A 21000-nucleotide genomic window follows, 5' to 3' on the forward strand; every position below is an offset into this window, starting at 1 on the left:
CTTGGCCCTTGCCCCGCCCCGGGTCCGCCCCGTCTGAGGCGGGACCCTCATGAAAACCCCCGGCTGGGCAGGGCGCACCACTTGCAGCTGCAGCCCTTACCTTGAGTGAGTGCGCTCTCCAGCCCGCTTGAACGGTGAGCAGGTCGCAGGGACGGGGGTCGGGGGGATGTGCGTGGTCTGTAGAAACCAAGAAGCCAGCGCTTTTGACTTGCTCCAGCGAGCTCGGGGATCAAGGGCTGGCAACCAGGCAAGGTTCCGGTGACTACTTTACCCCGCCCCGTGCTGTCAGGTCCTGTCCCCAAGCCCTGACCCGACATTGTTGGACGATGAGGTCAGGCGAGGTTAGCCCATGCATAGACAGGGCATTCGTCCGTCCGGAGCAGGGACTCAGGGACTGAGCTCCACCCGCGGGCTCCATCGCCGAGTCCTCACTGGGGCGAGGGGAAAAAAGGGCGTCGGACATTAGCTGGCTGGCCCCGAGTGACCCCGGGTCGTGGCGCCGGCCCTGGGCCAGCTCGTGCTCCTGGGCTTTCCCGCGCGACCCTTCACTTCCTGGTTCCAGGAGCACGTGTGGGCACTGTGTGCCCTCTGAGTCCCCGAGGCCGCCCTTTTCATTCCTGTTCCTGCTAGCTTGCTATTTTGGGGACTCGAGGTCACGAGCTGGGGCTAGAGGACTCCGCATGGGTCGCACAGTGACCTTCTGTGAACCTCCAGTCATCTCTATGACGGTCCCCCGACCTCGGGGGTCTGGGTGCTGCAGCCCTGACTGCGCCCCGGGGTGCCCTGTCTGTGTGAGGTTGTGGGGGTGGTGGTGGCTGCTTTTACCTCAGCCCGAGCGCCGCTGCCCCCACCGGGTGCCCCCTGCTGCTGGGAAACCCGGTGGTGGCCGCGGGCGGGCGGGCGGGCTGCCCAGACCACTGCGTCACCCCAACGGCGGGAGGGCGGTGGGTGACTCATGTGCTGTAACGGCCCAGGGTGTGGTCGTGGGGGTGGGGGGCGGCGGCTGGGAGGCCGGACCTGCAGGACCGGAAGTGGACTGCCGTCTCCCCCCTCCACCCCCGCGCCCTGGGCCTCTTGGGGCTACCTGGAGCCGGTGTCTTGGGAGTTCTGTGAGCAGTTGGTATCTGTGGGGCAGAGAGAAACGGGGTGAGAGTGGGGATGGAGTGTGGGATCCGATGTAGAAGACCTGCGGCTGGGACGGGGGTCCCCCAGTGTTCTCTTTGACTCCAAAGCACCAGACAGCGATGGCTCTCTGTCTCCAGCCCCCTCCCAGTTTCTCCTCCCTACTGCAAGGGGCAGACCTAAAACTGCAGAGGAGGCCAAGGCAGGGTGGGTCCAGTAGGACCCTACCATTCCAGATCCAACAAATAGGTTTTGTCCAACCGCAACTCCCTCCCTCACCCCAAGGCCTCTGCCCCTGCCCCTGCCCCCCACCCCGGGATTGGCCCCAATCCTTTCTTCATTCCATCCCTTCTCCTTCCAGAATTTTCAGCTGTGGGTTCTCTAGCTCAGAACACTTTCCCTTCCCAGGGGATTTCTTCTCCTGAACGACTACTTCCTGAGTCCGCTTCTTCACCCCAACAGGGGTAATTTCCTATCTTCCCCCCACATGCTGTTCATCCCCACTATAGCTGCCTCCTGGAGGAATCCCTTGCACCTGGTTACACCCGAGCACTGCTGGAACCATCCACTTCTGCTCCCGTGCTCACAGTCTCCTCACCTCAATGTCTGTGTCGAGAGGGTGTTTCTGCCGGGAGCCCCCACCCAGCCTCCAACACTGTTTGGTATACAGAAGCCATGGCAACGGCCCCCACCTCATCCCCTCCTCCCACGCAAGCCTTGGAGCTTCCTGTTTGTGTAGCCTCAGCTTTCTCTTCTGCTCCTGACTCTCGGTGGTGAGGGGCTGCCCTACGGTGGTTCCCTTAATTGTGGGCCGCCCCCCCATCCTTGCTGCTGCTTGTGGTACCTCGCTCTGTCGGCTGGTGCCCTCATTGTGCTGCTCTTTGAGAACAGCCCCTGCCCCAAATCTGAGTTGGGAAGTTCTCCTGTGTCCCATCTGCACGGTGGATGGAGAGTCCCTTTGTCTTCCCAATTAAACACTCTAGCCAAGAACGCTGAAGTCCTCCCCGCCCCCACCCATGTCCGCCTTTTCTTTGGCTTTGGCTTTGGCTTTGGTGAGGTAAGCTTCCAGCCTAGGGTCTGGGTGGGGCCGAGTGCCTTGCGTGGCCCCTCCCCGTTTCCCGCCTGTTGTATGTAACTCCAGGGTGAGGGTGAGGGTGAGGGTTGTTCTCACAGCTGGAGTAGCGCTAGGGTTTAGGTTGCTTGCTGCCAGGCTATCCCCCAGGTTGTTCAGCTATCACCTTCCCTTGGGGTCCCCAGCTCTGGGGGGTCCCCCACACCTGTCTTCCAGCTGGGCATCTCTTCTCACCCTGGTAGGCAACTTGCTTACTGTTTTCTTTATGGGAGGGCAGGGGCAGGTCCCCTGGGTGTCCCTAGGGTGGGCCTTCCCAGCTCCAGCAGCCGCAGCCCATCAGCTCCTGCCTGCCTGTGGGGGTGGGGAGGAGAAACAGCTGCTGGCCAGGCCTGGCCTGGTTGGAACTGCCCCTTCTCAGGACTCCGCCCTATGGCTCTGGCACCTCAGAGCTTGAGGGCAATGGCCCCAGAGTGGAGCAGATACACTGCAGCTGGAGGCCGCTACCCTGTCAGCTGTGTCCAGGCCCCAGAGTTGGGCGGTGGAGGGGGTTCCTCAGCATTCACTTTCCACCCAGTGGTGGGTCTGGGAGGCCAAGTTTGTCCTGCCTTGGGGGTTGGGGGGCACTGGAAGGGTCTGGCTTCAGGCCATTCTCTCTGCTCTTAACCCCAGTGTCTAGGTTAATCATTCTCCTGCCCTTTGTTTACCTGTGCCATGGTGATCCCCGAGCCTCGGGGAGAGAGGTTCCAGTAGAGAGGTCTGGAACTGGGCTGCGGAAAGGGGGCTTGCTGGTGGTAGTAGCTCTTAGCCCCTTCCTCCTCCTACCTGTCTTCCAGCCAATCCCCTGTGCATCAGAGGTTAGAGGTTTCTGTGGCGGAGTGGCCGCTGGGAGGGTGGGAATGCTTGTCTTGCTTTCTCCTCAGAATTCAGCCACTCCACCCCTCCTGCCTTCCCCCAGCTGATGGTGTGTGTGCCTGGTGCTGTGGGTTGAGGCCCAGACTGACATTTATCTGGCCCAGCTTTCGGGCTGGGGGAAGTGGAGGGGGTGGGTTGCTCTTAATGAGGTTTAAAAATAACTGATTTAGGGGAGGATCTGCCGGAAATGGGCAGCTTGATAAGCAGCCATGTTGGAGTCGGGACGGGAGGGACTGGCCTGAGACACAGCCTCTGCAGCTGAGAGGGGTTGAGGGTTTGAGGCAGGCTGGTCCACTTGTATTTCGCAGAGTCCTGAGGCCCACTGAGCGGGAGTGGTGGGATTGTTTAACCTGGATGTGTGGGAGAGGGGGAGCCAGAATGACTTCATCCCTGAAGGCCAACCTGGCCTGGAGCCAGATGTGGTTAGAAGGGGTGGCTCTCTTTCCTCCCCTTGAATGCAGATGCCTGCCCTGGGGGTCCCCTTTCGTGAGCAGCCTGACAGCTAGCTCTGTTTCTGAGAAGAGAGAAAAGCCAAACCAGGCCGTGGGGGTGGGACAGAAAATAGGGACCGTTCTCGGTTCTTGGCTCCCCTTGGCATCCGTAGCATGCCCGGGTCTTGCTCGGCCTCTGAGTGTCAGACCCAGGTGGTGAGTGTTGGTTGGGAACACACTGCCACAGTGAGGTTGGCCAACTCAGGCCATTGATCGGGAAACCACCCAGTTCTTGCTAATCAAGGTCCTCCAATGAAGTTAAAGAAACCCTCCTGTGTATTTCCCCATCTTGCCTTCTCCTCCCAGGTTTTCCCAAAAATATCACCCAGAGCTCCTGTATTAGTTTCCTATTTCTGCTGTAACAAATTGCTACAAGCTTAGTGATTTAAAGGAACACAAATACAGCACCTTACAGTTCTACAGACTTCAACAGGGGTCTCACTGGCTAAAATGCAGGTGTTGGCAGGGCTGTGTTCCTTCTGGGGGTCTTGGGGTGAATCCATTTCCTTCCCTTTTCTGGCTTCTGGAGGCCACCTGCATTGCTTGGTTCATGGCCCTGTGTGACTCCAACTTCTGCTTCCATTTTTGTTGTTGTTGTTGTTACTTCTCCCACTCTGACTCACCTGTCTCCCACTTTCAGTTAGTAAGGACCCTTGTGATTACACTGGGCTCATTTGGATGATCCAGGATAATCTCTCCATCTCGAGATCTTAATCACATCCACAAAGTCCCTTTTTGTCATACAAGGTAACATATCCACAGGTTCTGGGAATTACAACATGGACAACTTTTGGGGGGCTATGATTCTGCCTATCATAGCTCCTAGAAGGGAAAGTAGAATTTGTTTTTATTGCCTGGTTTCTCGTAGGAAATTCATTTTGCTTGCTGAAATCCCTAAGGACCTATTCAGGCCTATCTCTTCCAGAAAGCCTTCCCAGGCTGCTTCTGCCCATCTGCTTCTTTTAGCTGCTACATCATGTGATCTGAACTGTGCACTTCAGTATTTGTGTACAATCTTTACCTGTTCATATGTACTCACTGTGTCTCCCTGATGGCACTGTGGGCACTTGAGGACCAAGGACTTCTATCTCTTTCACAATCCCTAGCACAAATAGCAGGTGCTCAGTTAAAATCCAATGGTTTGCACCAACCTCGATGAGTTTAAAAAAAAAAAAAAGGCAAAGAAAACCCAGAGGTTGAGGGAGGGTAGATCCAATCAGTTTCCCAAGCTGTTCCACATTCCTCCCCCCTCCCCAAATCATTCTCTTTCCCAGGGCTATAAAGAGAAGGGTTGCATTTGTTAACAGTTCTGGTCCTCATCCTTGGGGCTCACCCTGGGGAAATGGTATGTATCCCTGCAGGCAGAATTCCTGAATTCCCCACTCTCCAGGCTGCAAGGTATTGACCAAAGGCCCGGGTGTGTCCTGTCCTCTCCCTAGCTCCCCCGCAGCCACCACCACGCACTGGAATGGCTAACAGGGGACCTGCATATGGCCTGAGCCGGGAGGTGCAGCAGAAGATTGAGAAACAGTATGATGCAGATCTGGAGCAGATCCTGATCCAGTGGATCACCACCCAGTGCCGAAAGGATGTGGGCCGGCCCCAGCCTGGACGCGAGAACTTCCAGAACTGGCTCAAGGATGGCACGGTGAGAGCCGGGCCCCACTGGCTTGGAAGTGCAGGGAGAGCAGGACTGGGTCCAGTGGACTGGGGATTGTTTAACCTGAAGAGGGGAAGACTGAGGGCACACATGTCCCAGCCTCTTCCTCAGCCTGAAGATCTTTGTCAAGGATGTGAGAGGGCCCGTACTTTCCTCCCTTCCCGTGGAGTGGAGGGTAAGGGTGAATGTGTCTCCCAGGCAGTGGAAGGCTGAGGTGACACTGAGGAAGAATATCTCTAAGGAAAGAACTGTGGGAGGGTGTATTAACAAGGAAAGACTAAACACTGGCTTTTCACTCTGGGCTGGGAGGCAGGAGGCTGGCAAGAAGGACTGTGAGGCTTACTCTAGTGAAAGAGTCCAAGCTGTCTTCAGGCAAGACACGAGACTCGCTGGTTCATGGTCTCTGGTTCTGAGGGTGGTGCACACTAAGCTGCCGTAGGTAGGCGTATTCTCACCTTTCCACCTCTGCTGTCCGCATCCAGGTGCTGTGTGAGCTCATTAATGCACTGTACCCCGAGGGGCAGGCCCCAGTAAAGAAGATCCAGGCCTCCACCATGGCCTTCAAGCAGATGGAGCAGATCTCTCAGTTCTTGCAAGCAGCTGAGCGCTATGGCATTAACACCACCGACATCTTCCAAACTGTGGACCTCTGGGAAGGTGGGACAGGGCCAGGGGCTGGGTCCTGTCATCCAGGAGGCCAGAGATTGGGCTGGGCCCTCTTGACCGGGGAGAAGGGACTGTTTTCTGGCTCCCTGAAGAGAAAGAGGGGTGTGTTTGTGTTCCATGGAACACTTGGTCATGTTGGGGGCTGGAATGGAGAAGCGTATGGAAATGAAGAGTAAAAGTAATTAGGAAGCCAGGCCTGCTGACTTAGCAATAGAGGTGGAATGCTGGCATCTAGAACACTGTGGAGGCTGACATATTCCCATTCTCCTTCCCAGGAAAGAACATGGCCTGTGTGCAGCGGACGCTGATGAATCTGGGTGGGCTGGCAGTAGCGCGGGATGATGGACTCTTCTCTGGGGATCCCAATTGGTTCCCTAAGTAAGTATTGCTGGGACAGCCGCAGGGTCCAGCAGGTGCATCGTTTCTGCCCAGTCCTGTCCCTGGGAAATAACTAATCTCAGTAGCAGCTGGCCCTTTACAAAGCACTTTCAGAAAATTCCTCATCTCACTTAATCCTCACAACACCATCTGGGATGGCAAGTGACTGTCCCTTTGGAAACATGAGGAAGTGGCTTCAGAGAGCTTATGCCTCTTGAGGGCAGAGCTGGCACCAGCCCTTGAGCCAACAGCAAAGCCTGTGTTCTGTCCAGGGAAGGGATTTACTAGGGCAGCCTGTGATCTCCTCTAACCACCACTCCCTTACCACCCAGGAAATCCAAGGAGAATCCTCGGAACTTTTCGGACAACCAGCTGCAAGAGGGCAAGAATGTGATCGGGTTACAGATGGGCACCAACCGCGGGGCATCTCAGGCAGGCATGACTGGCTACGGGATGCCACGCCAGATCCTCTGATCCCACCCCAGGCCTTGCCCCTGCCCTCCCACGAATGGTTAATATATATGTAGATATATATTTTAGCAGTGACATTCCCAGAGAGCCCCAGAGCTCTCAAGCTCCCTTCTGTCAGGGTGGGGGGTTCAGCCTGTCCTGTCACCTCTGAGGTGCCTGTTGGCAGCCTCTCCCCTGTGCTTACTAATACATTCCCTTCCCCGTACCCATCAAAACTGGACCAACTGGCCTCCTCTTTTCCCCTGGGACCAAAATTTAGGGCCCTTAGTCCCTGACTGCCAGGCCTCTCCTCTTTCCCCCTGGCCTGTTCTGTCTCTGAACTCTGTGCCTTCCATTCATTCCATGGCTGGGAGTCAGTGATGCTGCCTCTGCCATCTGATGCTGGACTGGCCTTGCTTCTACAAATATGCTTCTCCCACAGCTGTGGCTGCAGGAACTTAATTTATAGGGAGGAGCCTGTGGCAGCTGCTGCCCCAGCCACAGCTGCACTGACTGTGCTCACCACACATCTGGGGCAGCCTTCCCTGGCAGGGGCCCTCGTGGCTTCTCATTTTCCATTCCCTTCACTGTGGCTAAGGGGTGGGGTGAGGGGACGGAGAGGGAGGGCTGCCTACCAAGGTCTGGGGCTTGAGGAAGATGAGTTTGTTGATTTAAATAAAGGATTTGTCATTTTTGAATGGACTCTGGCTGTGTCTGGGGCCACTGTGCCACTGTGGGGAAGGGAGGAATACTGGGCAAAATGCAGTGAGTGATGCAGGAAGGAGGGCAGAAATGAGAGGTTGCAGTGCTAACCTCTGTCTTCAGTTTCCTCCCCATCCTCATTCTCACTTGGTTTAGGGGAGGGGAGGTTGGAATTGAGAGGGGACAGGACCTCACTGCTGAATGCAGACTGTGTAGGCAGTGTCCACAAGGAGGTAAGGCCCTTTCTAGGGAATTGGGTAATCCTGCCTGCTGCCTTTGGCTGGGTCTGCCTCTACAGCCGGAACAGCTTCTCAGTCACTAGGAGGGTGGGGCTGGCTGCTGGCACAGCCATGAGTCCTGGCAAGTGAAGCTATCTCCAGGTGAGAGGCCCCTCAGGCAGGCTTGGGGCGAGGTGGTCTGTGTTGGAGTTGGCCAGACCCGTGTAGGGGCTGAGGATGGGGGTTGCAGTGGTGAGGAAAGGTGGAAAGCTGGGGAATGAGCAGGAGTGAGTTGGTGGTGGTGGTTGGTGGGAAGAAGCCTTGTTGATTGATCCTAAGCACCTGTGAACTAAGTGCCTGGGAGAGACTAGCAGCAGAACTTCCTTTCTAGGTGGGTGGCCTTGGGCCATGATAATCAATTTTGGGTCAGGTTGTCTCCAGCACCTATCCTTGACTGAGGCATGAGTGTTCCACCCATAGTTTCTTTTTTTCTTTTCTTTTTGTTCCTTTTTTTTTTTTTTTTTGAGACAGAGTCTGGCTTTGTCACCCAGGCTGGAGTGCAGTGGCATGATCGCTCTTGTTGCCCAGGCTGGAGTGCAATGGTGCAATCTCAGCTCACTGCAACCTCCGATTCCTGGGTTCAAGTGATTCTCCTGCCTCAGCCTCCTGAGTAACTGGGATTATAGGCATGTGCCACCACGCCTGGCTAATTTTTTTGTATTTTTAGTAGAGACGGGGTTTCTCCATGTTGGTCAGGCTGGTCTTGAACTCGCGACTTCAGGTGATCCGCCTGCCTCGGCCTCCCAAAGTGCTGGGATTACAGGTGTGAGCCACCGTGCCTGGCTATTTTTTGTATTTTTCATAGAGATGGGGTTTCACCATGTTGGCCAGGCTGGTCTTGAACCCCTGACCTCAAGCCATCTGCCTGACCTCATGGCTCTGCCTTTTCTTGCCAACACCGCAGCCTCCCAAAGTGCTGGGAGCCCCACCCATAGTTTCTAACCACTAGGTGTTACCTTTACCCCAAGGCTTCCCAATCAGATCCTGTGTCTCCCCAGGGGGAATTTGAGGGACCCTGGGCCAGTCTGACATTAGGTTCCAGCCCCATCAGCCTCACCCAGGGGCCTGGCCTTCCTTGCCCCTCTCCCCTTTTCTACTTGAGGGTATCTCTGTCTCCCTAGGAGGAGAAAGCCACAGCCCTGTACCTGAGGGAAACAGGTTTGTAACCAGAGCTTTTGTTCTCTCCCCTTTTGTTACCCTGCTTCTCTGAGGCTCCCTCTTCCAAGAAGCACCCACTAGGGGACAGGCCCCATGCCAATGCTTCATAGCCATAGCTATCAGCCTTATGCCCACACCACGCTTACGCTTGCCACCTAGAGAGGCCTTGCCAGCCTCTCTCATACCTCCGAGAGACTATTTGCTTGCTTGCTGCATTCCCACAGGCTATGGCACAGATAAGATAGGCTGCAGCCTATGGGCAAAATTCCCAGGAGATTAGATCCTTTATCTCCCATTCAGGAAGGCTTTGTGGAATGTTAGTGAGGGAGAGTGATGTCATTGCAGAGAAAACATTGAATTCGCTATTTATACTAAAACAACAAGCCATTTGCCACTTTCCCTGGTTTAACTATTTATAGCTATAAATTATTGGCCACACGCCTCGCAACTCTGAGAAATGCCTTTTGTTTGTCACAGTGCCAGCACTGAGAACCACTGCCTTCTCCCAGAAGATTCTCACAGACGCCCAGGAGGTGGATATTACTGTAATGTGTTCCCCATTTTGTCCTTAGATGAGGATACTGGTCTCAGAAGGGCCAAGGAACACAAAGCAATTAAGGGAGAAGCAGGGATTTGCATCCAATCAACCCGGCTCTGAATCTGGCTGAGCCTGTGCACTTCTAGGCTCAGCAAGAAGTGAAGCTGTCAAGGGACTAGGGGACAGAGGTGGTGGTGGGTGGCAGGGCGGTGCTCCTCATCTGTAAGCTGAAGATGATAATTCCTCCCTCATGAAGTTGCCATGAGGCTTAGATGAGCGCTGGAAAGCAACTTGCATGGGGAATGCTAGCACATAGTGCCAGGAAATGGAAGTGTGGGGAATAAAAGGTAGAACATTTATGTATGGACCCTGGGCTGAGAGGGAGCTGATGCCCAGCAGTTTCACGCCCTTCACCACTGTCCTGTTGATCACAGGCAAAGATGCTTTGAGTAGCCCTATCCTCACTACCTGGAACAGCTTATTTTCAAGGGTGACACCAGCTGTATTTGAGAGGTGCTCAGTCATTGGGCTCACCTTTCTTCTGGCTGTACCCACCACCACCCAAGCCTTGTGAGGAATCTTAGTGTCCCCTTAATCCATCTAACTGCAGAGTCAGTTGCTTCCTTGTGGAGCTGGCCTCCACTGGCATCTCAACATTTTCCAGCTTGTTTGTCTGCTTTTTAGCATTTTGTCTCACCTGAGGTTACAATTTCATCCCTAACTTGGCTTCTCTCATCTCTGACCCCACTTTGGGCCCCTGAGCCCAGACTAGGCACCAGCTTGTGTATGATTCTGCCTTTTCTTGCCATCTCCTAACAACTTATTCTGTGTGGCTCTCTACAGTGGTGTCTCTCTTTTTTATTTTTCTTACATTTTTCTTTCTTTTATTATTATTATTATTATTATTATTATTATTATTATACTTTAAATTCTAGGGTACCTGTGCACAACGTGCAGGTTTGTTACATATGTATACATGTGCCATGTTGGTTTGCTGCACCCACCAACTCGTCATTTACATTAGGTATTTCTCCTAATGCTATCCCTCCCCCAGTCTCCAACCCCCTCAACAGGCCCCGGTATGTGATCTTTCCCTCCCTGTGTCCATGTGTTCTCATTGTTCAACTCTTTCTTTCTTTCTGTCTTTTTTTATTTTAAGTTCTGGGATACATGTGCTGAACATGCAGGTTTGTTACCTAGGTATACGTGTGCCATGGTGGTTTGCTGCACCTATCAACCCATTACCTAGGTTTTAAGCCCCGCATACATTAACTATTTGTCCTGATGCTCTCCCTCCCCTCACCGCAGCCCTTCCCTGACCACAGGCCCTGGTGTGTGTTGTTCCCCTCCCTGTGTCTATATGTTCTCATTGTTTAACTCCGTACAGAGGTGTCTCCTAACACTCTGCACTTGCAGGGCTGCTCCTGCCGCCTGGAACAATCTCCTTCCAGGTCCCACCCTCACTTGCTCCTTTATCTCCTTCAGGTTTTTGTTCAGACATAATCTTCCCCGATCACCTCATTTAAAACTGCACACTTCACTCTCAGCCTGGACCCCATGCTCCATTCCTGCTTTCTTTTATCACCACCTGACACCCAATATATTTTACTTATTTTCTGTCCCCACCTATAGAATGTACACTACACAAAGGCAGGCTTTTGTTGGTTTTGCTCATGTAGAATAGTGGTTGGCATGTTGTGTAGGTGCTGGATAAATATTTGTTGAATGAATGAGTGAGCATGACACCACCCTCATGCTCCTCAGCCCCCTGGCTTGGCAACACAGTGCCCAGCCAGCCCAAGGGCCTAGCAACCCAGCCTGTCATCAGATCTGAGATACAGCCCAGCTCATCTGTCCACTTCCAATGCTTTCGGATTATTCATTTCCAAAAAATAAACACCCAAGAAGCTGCATTTCCTACGGACAGCGGAGAGGAGGTTGGAGAGTGGATTGCATGCTCTGGACGAATGGAAGGTGATTTGAGGATTTGGGGGAAAAAGAACGAATGGGAGGAGGGCAGGAGAAGAGGCAGGAGCCAGCTTTGGTTCATTTGCTCCTTGCCTTCAGACTGGAAGTGGAAAATCACTGTGGAGGTGGAGGAAAAGCCGGCTTGGCCCATGGTGGCCAATGGAAAGGAGAGTTGGGGAAGGGAGGCAGAGAAGAGGAGGAACAGGGGGAGAAGGAAGAAGGTTTCAGATGCTCCACCTAGTTTGGCTCACCTGTGGGTAACAAGCGTAGCTCTCTGCAGCCTACTCATATGCGTGTGAGTGCGCATTCAGGTGTGTGGGAATTGGCAGGGCTAGGGCTGGGAACCGGGGGGTGGGGTGCGGTGCAGGTGGGAGGAGATGAATCTGTGACTGTGTGGAGGCTGCCTGTGAGTATGTGTTTACCAAGGATTGGGGATCATGGGTGCAGAGAGGTGTTTGTCCTGCGTGTGTAGGCATCTGTGTGTTTGTACATGGCTCTGTGGAGAACAGTATGTCCCATTCCTGCCTCAACAGCTGAAGGAGGCCTTTGAGAGTTTGGCAGAAGGCCCAAGGAGCAGTGGAACGAGCAAAGAGCTGGATGATAGGACCCCAGGGAGGGAACAATAAAGGGCCTGGGATTAAATTTGTTGAAGAAAAGGCTAAAAGGGTGAATTAATAACTGTCTTCTTGCAAAGAAATGGGTTTTAGTCCCAGTGGCCAGGGAGGTAGATTAGAAGAAAACGCACCAAAGGTGCATCTAGAGAAATTTAGATTAGACAAGGAAAAATGATTCTCTTGATTCTGAAGGTTACTAGCCTTTGGAATCTTTTAAGGGTCAGGAGGAATGTCTTCAATAATAGGACAAATCGCATCTTCTTGCAGAGGAAGTTCTGCCTGGGAATGGTCATATACACACTCATTTTTTTCATTCATATATTCATTCATTTAACAATTATTGAGGTCCTGCTTTATGTCAGACTTTATGGAGGATGTGGATTATTAATACGTGATCTCTTTGCTCAAAGAGTGCATAGTTCTGTAGGGGAGATACAACACAGATAGAAGCCATAATATTTATTTATTTATTTTTTGAGACAGAGTCTCACTCTGTTGGCCAGGCTGGAGTACAGTGGTGTGATCTCGGCTCACTGCAACCTCCATCTCCCGGGCTCAAGCAATTCTTCTGCTTCAGCCTCCCCAGTGGCTGGGATTACAGGCGTGAGCCACCACGCCCAGCTAATTTTTGTATCTTTAGTAGAGACGGGGTTTCACCGTGTTGGCCAGGCTGGTCTCAGACTCCTGACCTCAAGTGATCCACCCACCTCGGCCTTTCAAAGTGCTGGGATTACAGGTGTGAGCCACCGCACTGGCCAGAAGCCACAGTAATTCAGAAAACCTGTGACATGTGCCTTTGGAGAAATGCAAATAGGGCTTTGTGGGAGGACTACTGCCTACCCCTCAATGCTCTGGATGAATTCCTGGATGGTGACTGGTAGTGATGTCATGGGGTGCTGAGGCCGCATACCTCAGGACTCATCTCCCCTGATCAACCCAGGGGAGTGGGAGAGCCAGTTGGGGGGAGTGCTCTGGAAAAAGGAGCAGTCCCTGGCTTTGTGGTCACAAGTCAAGTTTCAGTGTGGGATGAGGGGCTATTTCTTTCCTGCCTGGGGTGGGGAAGGGCAAAAAGACCTGAGTCAGGGTGAGAACCAGGGATCAGGTAAGGACAGATCAACATCACTTGAACTGGGGGTAGGTCTGAAGGGGTCATATAAACACCTCCTCAGACACTGGGACTATCAACTGTCAAGTGTTTCACATCACTGTTGGCAGGACCTGGACTTTTTCTTTTTCTCTTTTTCTTGAGACGGAGTCTTGCTCCGTCGCCCAGGCTGGAGTTCAGTGGTGCGATCTCTGCTCACTGCAACCTCTGCCTCCCGGGTTCAAGCAATTCTCCCTGCCTCAGCCTCCCAAGTAGCTGGGAGTACAGGTGCCTGCCACCATGCCTGGCTAATTTTTGTATTTTTAGTAGAGAAGGGGTTTCACCATGTTGGCCAGGCTGGTCTCGAACTCCTGACCTCAGGTGATTCACCTGCCTCAGCGTCCCAAAGTGCTGGTATTACAGGCACGGGCCACCGCCCCTGGCCTCTCTCCCATTTTATAGGTGAGGAAACTGAAGCTAAGAGAATAAAAGTAACTTGTTGAACCCAGCTAGCAGAAATACAAGCTGTTCAGCCTGCAACAGGCTTGAGCTGCGGTTTCTCTGTGAGTGGAGGCCCAGGGCCACGGTGGAGGAAGGAAGAGGTCAGGTTTGGGAAGAGGTGCAGGAAGTTCAGTTCTGCAGCCGCCACTCCTCTGAGGCAAGCGAGGATCTGGCAGCTTTAGATGAGAACTAATGGAGAGTACCTGAGATCCAGCCCCTGGATCCTACAACTTGAGGTTTCTGTCCCCAAGTCTCCCTGATCTTTCTGGACCCTCCTCAGACAGCCAACTTTTATCTCCAGCAATAAAAGCTACCACAATGGTCAGGACAATACCGAGAGTTGCACTTTCAAGGTATTAGCATATCTGTTAATTCCAGAGAGGCTTGTCTCCTCTTGGTAGGGCTTTAGCAGTTTTACACTCTTTAGAGAGAAAAGAAGAACTAAGCCTGGAGACTGTAAGTGATTTGCCCAGGGTCCCAGTGTTCTTGGGAGTAGAAAGCATGTCTTATGTATCTTTGTGTGGCTCACAGGCCTCAGAACAGATAGTGTCAGGCCCAGAAGGAGCTCCGTCCAAGTTCATTGTATTGAATTGGTTCTGTATGCACTAGAATCCGGGTCTCTGGACTCCTGGTCACTCACTTGTTGAAAATACCCAAAGTCAAGTGTACCCCTGGAGATGAGTTTGGCTGTAGACTACAGTGGACACAGGGCGGTGGGATATCCCAGCTCCTATCCTGTATTTTCTCCTAACCCTGCTGCAAGGAATCTCAACTTCTTAAAACTTGTTCTGTTCTCTAAGTGACGTCCTCAGACTGCCAGCATTGGACTCTCCTGGCGTGTTGGTTAGAAATGCAGATTCCATGACGTGGTCTGGTCATAGAGACACAGGCCCAGTGGTCACTGAGGGCTGTGGTCTCTGCATGGGCAAGACTGTGACTATCTTAATACCCTGCTGGGCCTCCACATGCTGCCTGGTAGAGTAGGCTTTCCACAAATAAATGTGTTAAATGAATGGAAAAAGAAAAAAAAAGAAATGCAGATTCCACTTAGACCTAGGAGACCTATGGACTGAGAATCTGTGGCAGAGGTAGTGGAGGTGGTATCTTGAATTTGCATTTAAACAGGCTTCCCCCATAATCCTTAGGCAGCAGTGACCTAGGAGATTCGGGTGAGAAGTTTCTCCAGCAAGAAAGTTGGTCCTGGCCTTGAGGCCCTGAACAAGAGTTGGCCCTACCCCCCACCCTGCACTGTTTGGTGACTGTGGCTAGGTTGCCAGGGGAACCAGGCTGTGTAACTTCCTGGCTTTGGCGGTTTTCCCCTCCTTGGCCTTATCTCAGCATCCGCCACCCAGTCCAGGGCCTGTGCTGGTCACGTAGGAGGGGAAGCTTGTGCCAGGCGTGCAGAGGCGTGTCTAGGATACCAGGACAAGGCTGGCCCAAGGACCTGGGGTGGGCAAGAGGGTGGAGATGTGGTTTTCAAGAAGGCAGGGAGGCTGCAGATTTGCTAATGTCTTTCTCTTTGGTCTGGGAGATATCTGCACTGTGGGAATGTGGGGAAGGGGGTTGGTCAGAGCCTGGGGCTCTGTCTGTCATTACTCTGGCATTTCTACTCCTCATTCATGGCCTAATTCCCCCTCCCTGGGAGTAGGGGCACCAGTAATACTGCGGCCTGGCCTGTGTCCCCTTTTCTCCTCCTTCCTCCTTCTGCTCTCTAGACTTAGGGCCTCTAGCAGCAAGCTCCCCTCAGTACTCCTCACTACCACCCTCACCCTAACATCTCTGCCGCAGCTTTATTCACCCCTACTCAGTCTCCTTGGTTCCAAATTTCTTCCTATTCTTCAGACTCTCTCCCCTCTCCATGCCCCGTGCTGGGTCTCTCAGAAGGTAGCAGGAAGCCCTGACAGTCTTTAAGAATGGAAAAGAGAAAAAGTTTTGAAGAGGGAAGGCAGGAAATAGTTGAATAAAATAATTCACGCATTTAAGTATTTGTTTATGTTTTAAGCCATACTTTGAAGCAGTTTTGAGAATTCAAGTGTTCCAGGAAGAAGGAGAATAATGAAAATAGTGAAATAGCCTCTCAGGCCTCTGTGCACCTTGGAGGATTTATGATCTGATTCCTGATGGTGTTTATATTACATTAAGAACAAATACTCCCCAACCCCCCTGCCCCACCATATTCCCATGCTCTGGGGGAAAGAATTGCAAAGAAAACAGCCAGACACTGTGCAGATTGATTTATCCAGAATGGTCTTATCTTCATGGTATCTCTTTTTGGGGCTATTACCCTATCTCACAGATAAGGAAACAAGACCCAGGTGGTTCAGCAAGTTACCCAAGGTCTCTCAGCTTTAAGTGGCTGAGCCAGGGTTGAAAACCTGCTAATCTGTTTCCAAAGTTAGTCACCACTTCTCTTCTTCACTTTGCTCCCCCGGGGAACACAAATCAGGGAGACTTCTTCTAGGATATCCTAGATGGCATTATTGACTAGGAACCAGGCCTAGAAGAAATGATGCTGTACTGAGGACTGAATGGACATTGCAGAATTCCTTTTTGGGGAGGTGGGCACCCCTAAAATGGGAGCAGAGGCTATATAGGGCAATGCGGACAGTTCCAAAGGAAGGGGCTCCCCTATCCTGGAGAATTCCCAGTAATTAGCAAAGGAGTTCAGAGGAAATATGAGAGAAATAGACCATCATTAACACAAGCTGTGTGCACTTACAAAGACACTTCTACAGGAATGTGGAAACCCCATGTCTCATTCCAAATCTATGGTCCTGCTATCCGCATCCCAGTTTCTTCACCTTCTTCTTTCACATCCAGCTTCAGCATCTCTGATCCCTGCACTGGGAGGTGCAGTTTCCTAAATGCGGTTCAGAGAAAGGGGACAGGGAAGAGAGGAGGAGAAGGCAGGGGACAGGAGGGGAGAGAAGGGGACAGGAAGGACAGAGCAAGAATCACGGAACCAGTCTCCTTTCTCATTGTTCTTAGACAGGAGGCATGCTAGAGTAAGAGGCTAGTCTTTTCATTGTAACCAAATGGCCATGTTGGACCTTGTCTCCCAGACTCCTCTCATTTAAATATGCTTATTCATCAGAGGGCCAAAATTCCTATCCCTCCTACCTCCGCTGTGCGGGGAGCACCTCAGGGCCAGTGGGTGACCAGCACCCAGTTCCAGTGGCCATAAGATAGAGGTGCCAGGACCAAGTCTAGCTCAAGATTGCTGGGCTCTGCTCCTGGCTCCTCTGCACCCAGTTCCTCTCTTGGCTCCGAGATCCTGGCCCCTGGCTGAAAATCAGGCTTTATTCTGAGACTTCTCTGGGAGTAGGAAGGGTCAGGGAGCCTGACATGGGGTTAGGGTTGGGCAGAGAATCTGGACCTGCCCTCTTTCTCAGGCATCTTTAGCCTCTAAACTTTCCCCATTGTTCTCAGTCCTTGGCTTTCTGGGCAGCGAGAACGGGTTGAAAATGGGATTGAGAACTAGGAGGAGAGTGAAATGTGAGCTCGGGGGAAGGAAAGGGACTCTAAAGATGCACAAGTAGATGGGAGAAAGAAAAGCTGGAAAACAACGAGGAGAAGAGTGAGTGGAGCTTGGCCTAGGTTGGGAGGTGAGAGTAAGGACACCCCTGCTCCCCACCCCCAGCAGCACCAGATATGGCTGCAGTTTTGAGCCAAGTTTTCCTGAGAAGGGGAAGGTTGCCTCCCCGCTTATCAGGGTGGACCTTGGTTTTGTCAGGTATGAAGCTTATACAATTTCGAAAGCTCCATTTGTGAAAAACAACACAAAATTATTAAGATTAATTACAGAAGTAAACATTTGTTTTGAATAATAAATTCACAACAAATTACAAATTTTAAAAAACCTGGCAAATACTATAAACATCATAAGATTTAGAAAAGTAACACAGGATTTGTATGAATTAACTGCTTGAAGCAACTCTAAAATACAGTAGTTTTATCCTTACATTTTTGCCTGCATATACTTTGTCTCTTCATATGACAACAATGTTATATTATTTCCTACAGAGAGAATAGAAAGACAGTTCAGTCTTTTCTCTGGCATTGTGAGTGTGGGAAAAACACTCAAAGTGCTTTTCCTTATTTTCTCACTCAACAACAACAATCAAGGCAGACAGAAGACTTCTGTGATCAAATGTGGGGATTTTCTCCCCACCAACAAACAAGCAGTTGATTCTGCAGCAGATACCAGCTCGAATGCAATTCCTGCTATCTACCTGGAGATAGTGTCAGATCCCAAAGGTTGGGGACTCAGCCTCCAAAACTGCTCCTTGCTTCAGACAGCAGTCACAAATCTGGGTATCCGGAACTTCTGACTGACCAGCTTCAAGTTGGGGTTCCCACAACCCCCTCTTTGGGTTCAATTCATTTGCTTGAGCAGCTCAGAGAACTCAGGGCGACATTTACGTTCACTAGTTTAATATAAAGGATATTGTGAAGGATACAGATAAAGAGATGTGTAGGGTGAGATATGGAGGAAGGAGTGTGAAGTTTTCATGCCCTCTCCACCCGCCTCCAACCAGGTGTTCAGGTTCAGCTGAACACCTGAACCTCCAGGTGTTCAGCCATCTGGAAGCTCCTGAACCCTATCCTCTTGGGCCTTTTATGGAGACTTCATTGGATAGGCATGACTGAAGCATGGACATTGTGTAGAAATGCGATTGGAACAAAGGAATTAATCTAATACTAACAGACTGACTGGGGAAAACCTGGCAGGACCTGTCTGTTCAGATTTCTCCTGGCCTTTCTGTGTAGCATTCCTTCATTTAGGTATGGGGCAGGACTCTCTGGAATGAGGGTCTTGTGGCCCACAACCAGATTAGAGTGGTACCTTGGGCAGATGAAAGGAGAGCAGAAGAAGATCAAAGAGAGAGAGATTCTGTTTCCTGAGGCCTGTTTCTGAGGCCTAGAGCACCCCAACATCATAACAAAAGACTATCTATGGGAGTTATGAGCCAGGAATGATGGATAAAAAAAATTATATATTTAGATGACTGATAGATAAATGATAAATATCACAGGCATGGATTGATCAACACTTCTGTTACAGATTAGAATGTTTCACTTCCCAGTTTTTTTTAAAATCATGTCAATTTTTATGATAGCTGTCAATTTGGGAAAATTTGTATTAAATTTTTTTATATGAGTTGTGTGATTTCAGGCCATTGTTCAGTAATTAATCCTAAGTGTTCTTTTTTTTTTTTTTTTGATATAGGGTCACACTTTGTCACCCAAGCTTGAGTGCAGTGGCATGATCTCGGCTCACTGCAGCCTCGACCTCCTGGGTTCAAGGGATCCTTCTGCCTCAGCCCACAAGTAGCTGGGACTATAGTCATGCACCACCATGCCCGGCTCCTAAATGTTCTTTGAAATTGGTGGCACTCATTAACCAGTTTGTGATAGGTCCTCATTTTAGTGTACTAATGTGAATTTTACACATCTCCACCAATGTCAATGTTTTATGTCAAATCAACAAGATATTTAGTATTTTTTCAATGTATTCATGGAATTTCCTTTTTCTTATTGGATTACAAATAATCCAAATGCCTATTTATTCTATTAAAAATTTGTCTACCTTTTTTTTTTTTTTTTTTTTTTTTTGAGATGGAGTCTCACTCTCTCGCCCAGGCTGGAGTGCAGTGGTGTGATTGCCGCTCCCCGCAAGCTTTGCCTCCCAGGTTCACGCAATTCTCCTGCCTCAGCCTCCTGTCCTCAATTTTTTTTTTTTTTAAATGGGGTGGATAGGCTTCAATTTCATCTAATAATATAAAGAAAAAAAAAAGTAAAAGAAAAAATAGAGATGGAATCTCGCTATGTTGCCCAGGCTGTTCTTGCGCTTCTGTGCTCAAGCCGTCCCCCCACCTCAGCTTCTCAAAGTGCTAGGATTACAGGCGTGAGCCACTGTGCCTGGCCTGCGTATTCCTGTTATTGAATGATAGGCAGATCTCATCTTATAGCACTGTGCTTTATTACGCTTCACAGATATTGTGGTTTTTACGAAATAAAAGTTTGTGACAACATTGTTTGAGCAAGTCTACTGGCACCATTTTTCCAACAGCATGTGCTCACTTCATGTCTCTGTGTCACATTTTGGTAATTCTTGCAATATTCCAAACTTTTTCATTATTATTATATCTATTATGGTGATCTGTGGTCAGTGATTTTTGATACTACTATTGTAATTGTTCTGGGGTACCCCAAACAGCACCTGTATAAAACGCCAAGCTGAATCAATAAATGTGTGTATTAGACACAACAATATTGAAATGAGGCTAGTTAAAAACCCTACAATGGCCTCTAGGCATTTAAATGAAAGGAAGAGTTGCTGTCTCTCACTTTAAATCCAAGGCTGATCCAGGTGAGGAGGCACGCCTATAGTACCAGCTCCTCAAGAGCTGAGGCAGGAGGATGGCTTGAGCCCAGGAGTCGGAGTCCAACCTGGGCTATGTAGCAAGATCCCATCTCTCTCTGGAAAAAAAAAAAAATCAAAAGCTGGAAATGATTAAGCTCAGCAAGGAAGGCACATCAAAAGCCAAGATAATCTGAAAGCTAGGCCTCTTGTGCCACTTAGCCAAGTTGCAAATACAAAAGAAATGTTCTTGAAGGAAATTAAAAGTGCTATTCCAGTGAACACATGAATGACAAGCAAAAGAAACAGCCTTATTCCTGATGTGGAAACAGTTTTAGTGCTCTGGATAAAAGACCAGACCAGCCACAACACTCCCTTAAGTCCACCTAGTTGGGCTGGGCACGCTGACTCAAGCCTGTAATCCCAGCACTTTGGGAGGCTGAGGCAGGTGGATCACGAGGTCAGGAGATTGAGACCATCCTGGCTAACACGGTGAAACCCCGTCTCTACTAAAAATACAAAAAAATTAGCCAGGCGCAGTGGCAGGCGCCTGTAGTCCCACTATTCAGGAGGCTGAGGCAGGAGAATGGTATGAACCTGGGAGGCGGAGCTTACAGTGAGCTGAGATTGCACCACTGCATTCCAGCCTGGGCAACACAGCAAGACTCTGTCTCAAAAAAAAAAAAAAAAAAAGAAAAAAAAAGAAAAAAGAAGTTCACCTAGTCAAGAGCAAGGCCCTAACTCTCTTCAGTTCTATGAAGGGTGAGAGAGGTGAGGAAGAAAAGAAGTTTGAAGCTAGCCGAGGTTGGTTCATGAGGTTTAAGAAAAGAGGTTATCTCCATAACATAAAAGTGTAAGGTGAAGCAGCAAGTGCTGATGCAGAACATGAAGCAAGTTATCCAGAAGATCTGGCTAAGACAATTGATGAAGGTGGCTACACTTACAGATTTTGAATGTAGATGAAACAGCCTTCTACGGAAGAAGATACCATCTAAGACTTTCATGACTAGAGAGAAGTCAATGCTTCAAAACTTCAAAGGGA

The 21000-nt window shown here is 50.5% G+C and overlaps 1 protein-coding gene across 3 annotated transcripts; it reads left to right on the top strand.

Moving 5' to 3' along the window:
- TAGLN2 (transgelin 2) lies at positions 1-7453 on the top strand. 3 transcript variants are annotated; one of them, XM_010360779.2, is made up of 5 exons: positions 1-134; positions 5037-5245; positions 5740-5914; positions 6199-6301; positions 6634-7453. In XM_010360779.2, the coding sequence occupies exons 2-5, from the start codon at positions 5066-5068 to the stop codon at positions 6773-6775; spliced, it is 600 nt and encodes a 199-aa protein (XP_010359081.1). In that variant the 5' UTR covers positions 1-134; positions 5037-5065; the 3' UTR covers positions 6776-7453. The 3 variants fall into 3 exon arrangements, with proteins under 3 accessions (XP_010359081.1, XP_030792194.1, XP_010359082.1); XM_030936334.1 differs by lacking the exon at positions 1-134 and adding an exon at positions 1874-2179; XM_010360780.2 differs by lacking the exon at positions 1-134 and adding an exon at positions 2280-2432.
- Positions 7454-21000: the final 13547 nt, after the last annotated feature.

This window comes from Rhinopithecus roxellana, chromosome 8 (genome assembly GCF_007565055.1).
Source record: "Rhinopithecus roxellana isolate Shanxi Qingling chromosome 8, ASM756505v1, whole genome shotgun sequence".
NCBI classification, from domain to species: domain Eukaryota; kingdom Metazoa; phylum Chordata; class Mammalia; order Primates; family Cercopithecidae; genus Rhinopithecus; species Rhinopithecus roxellana.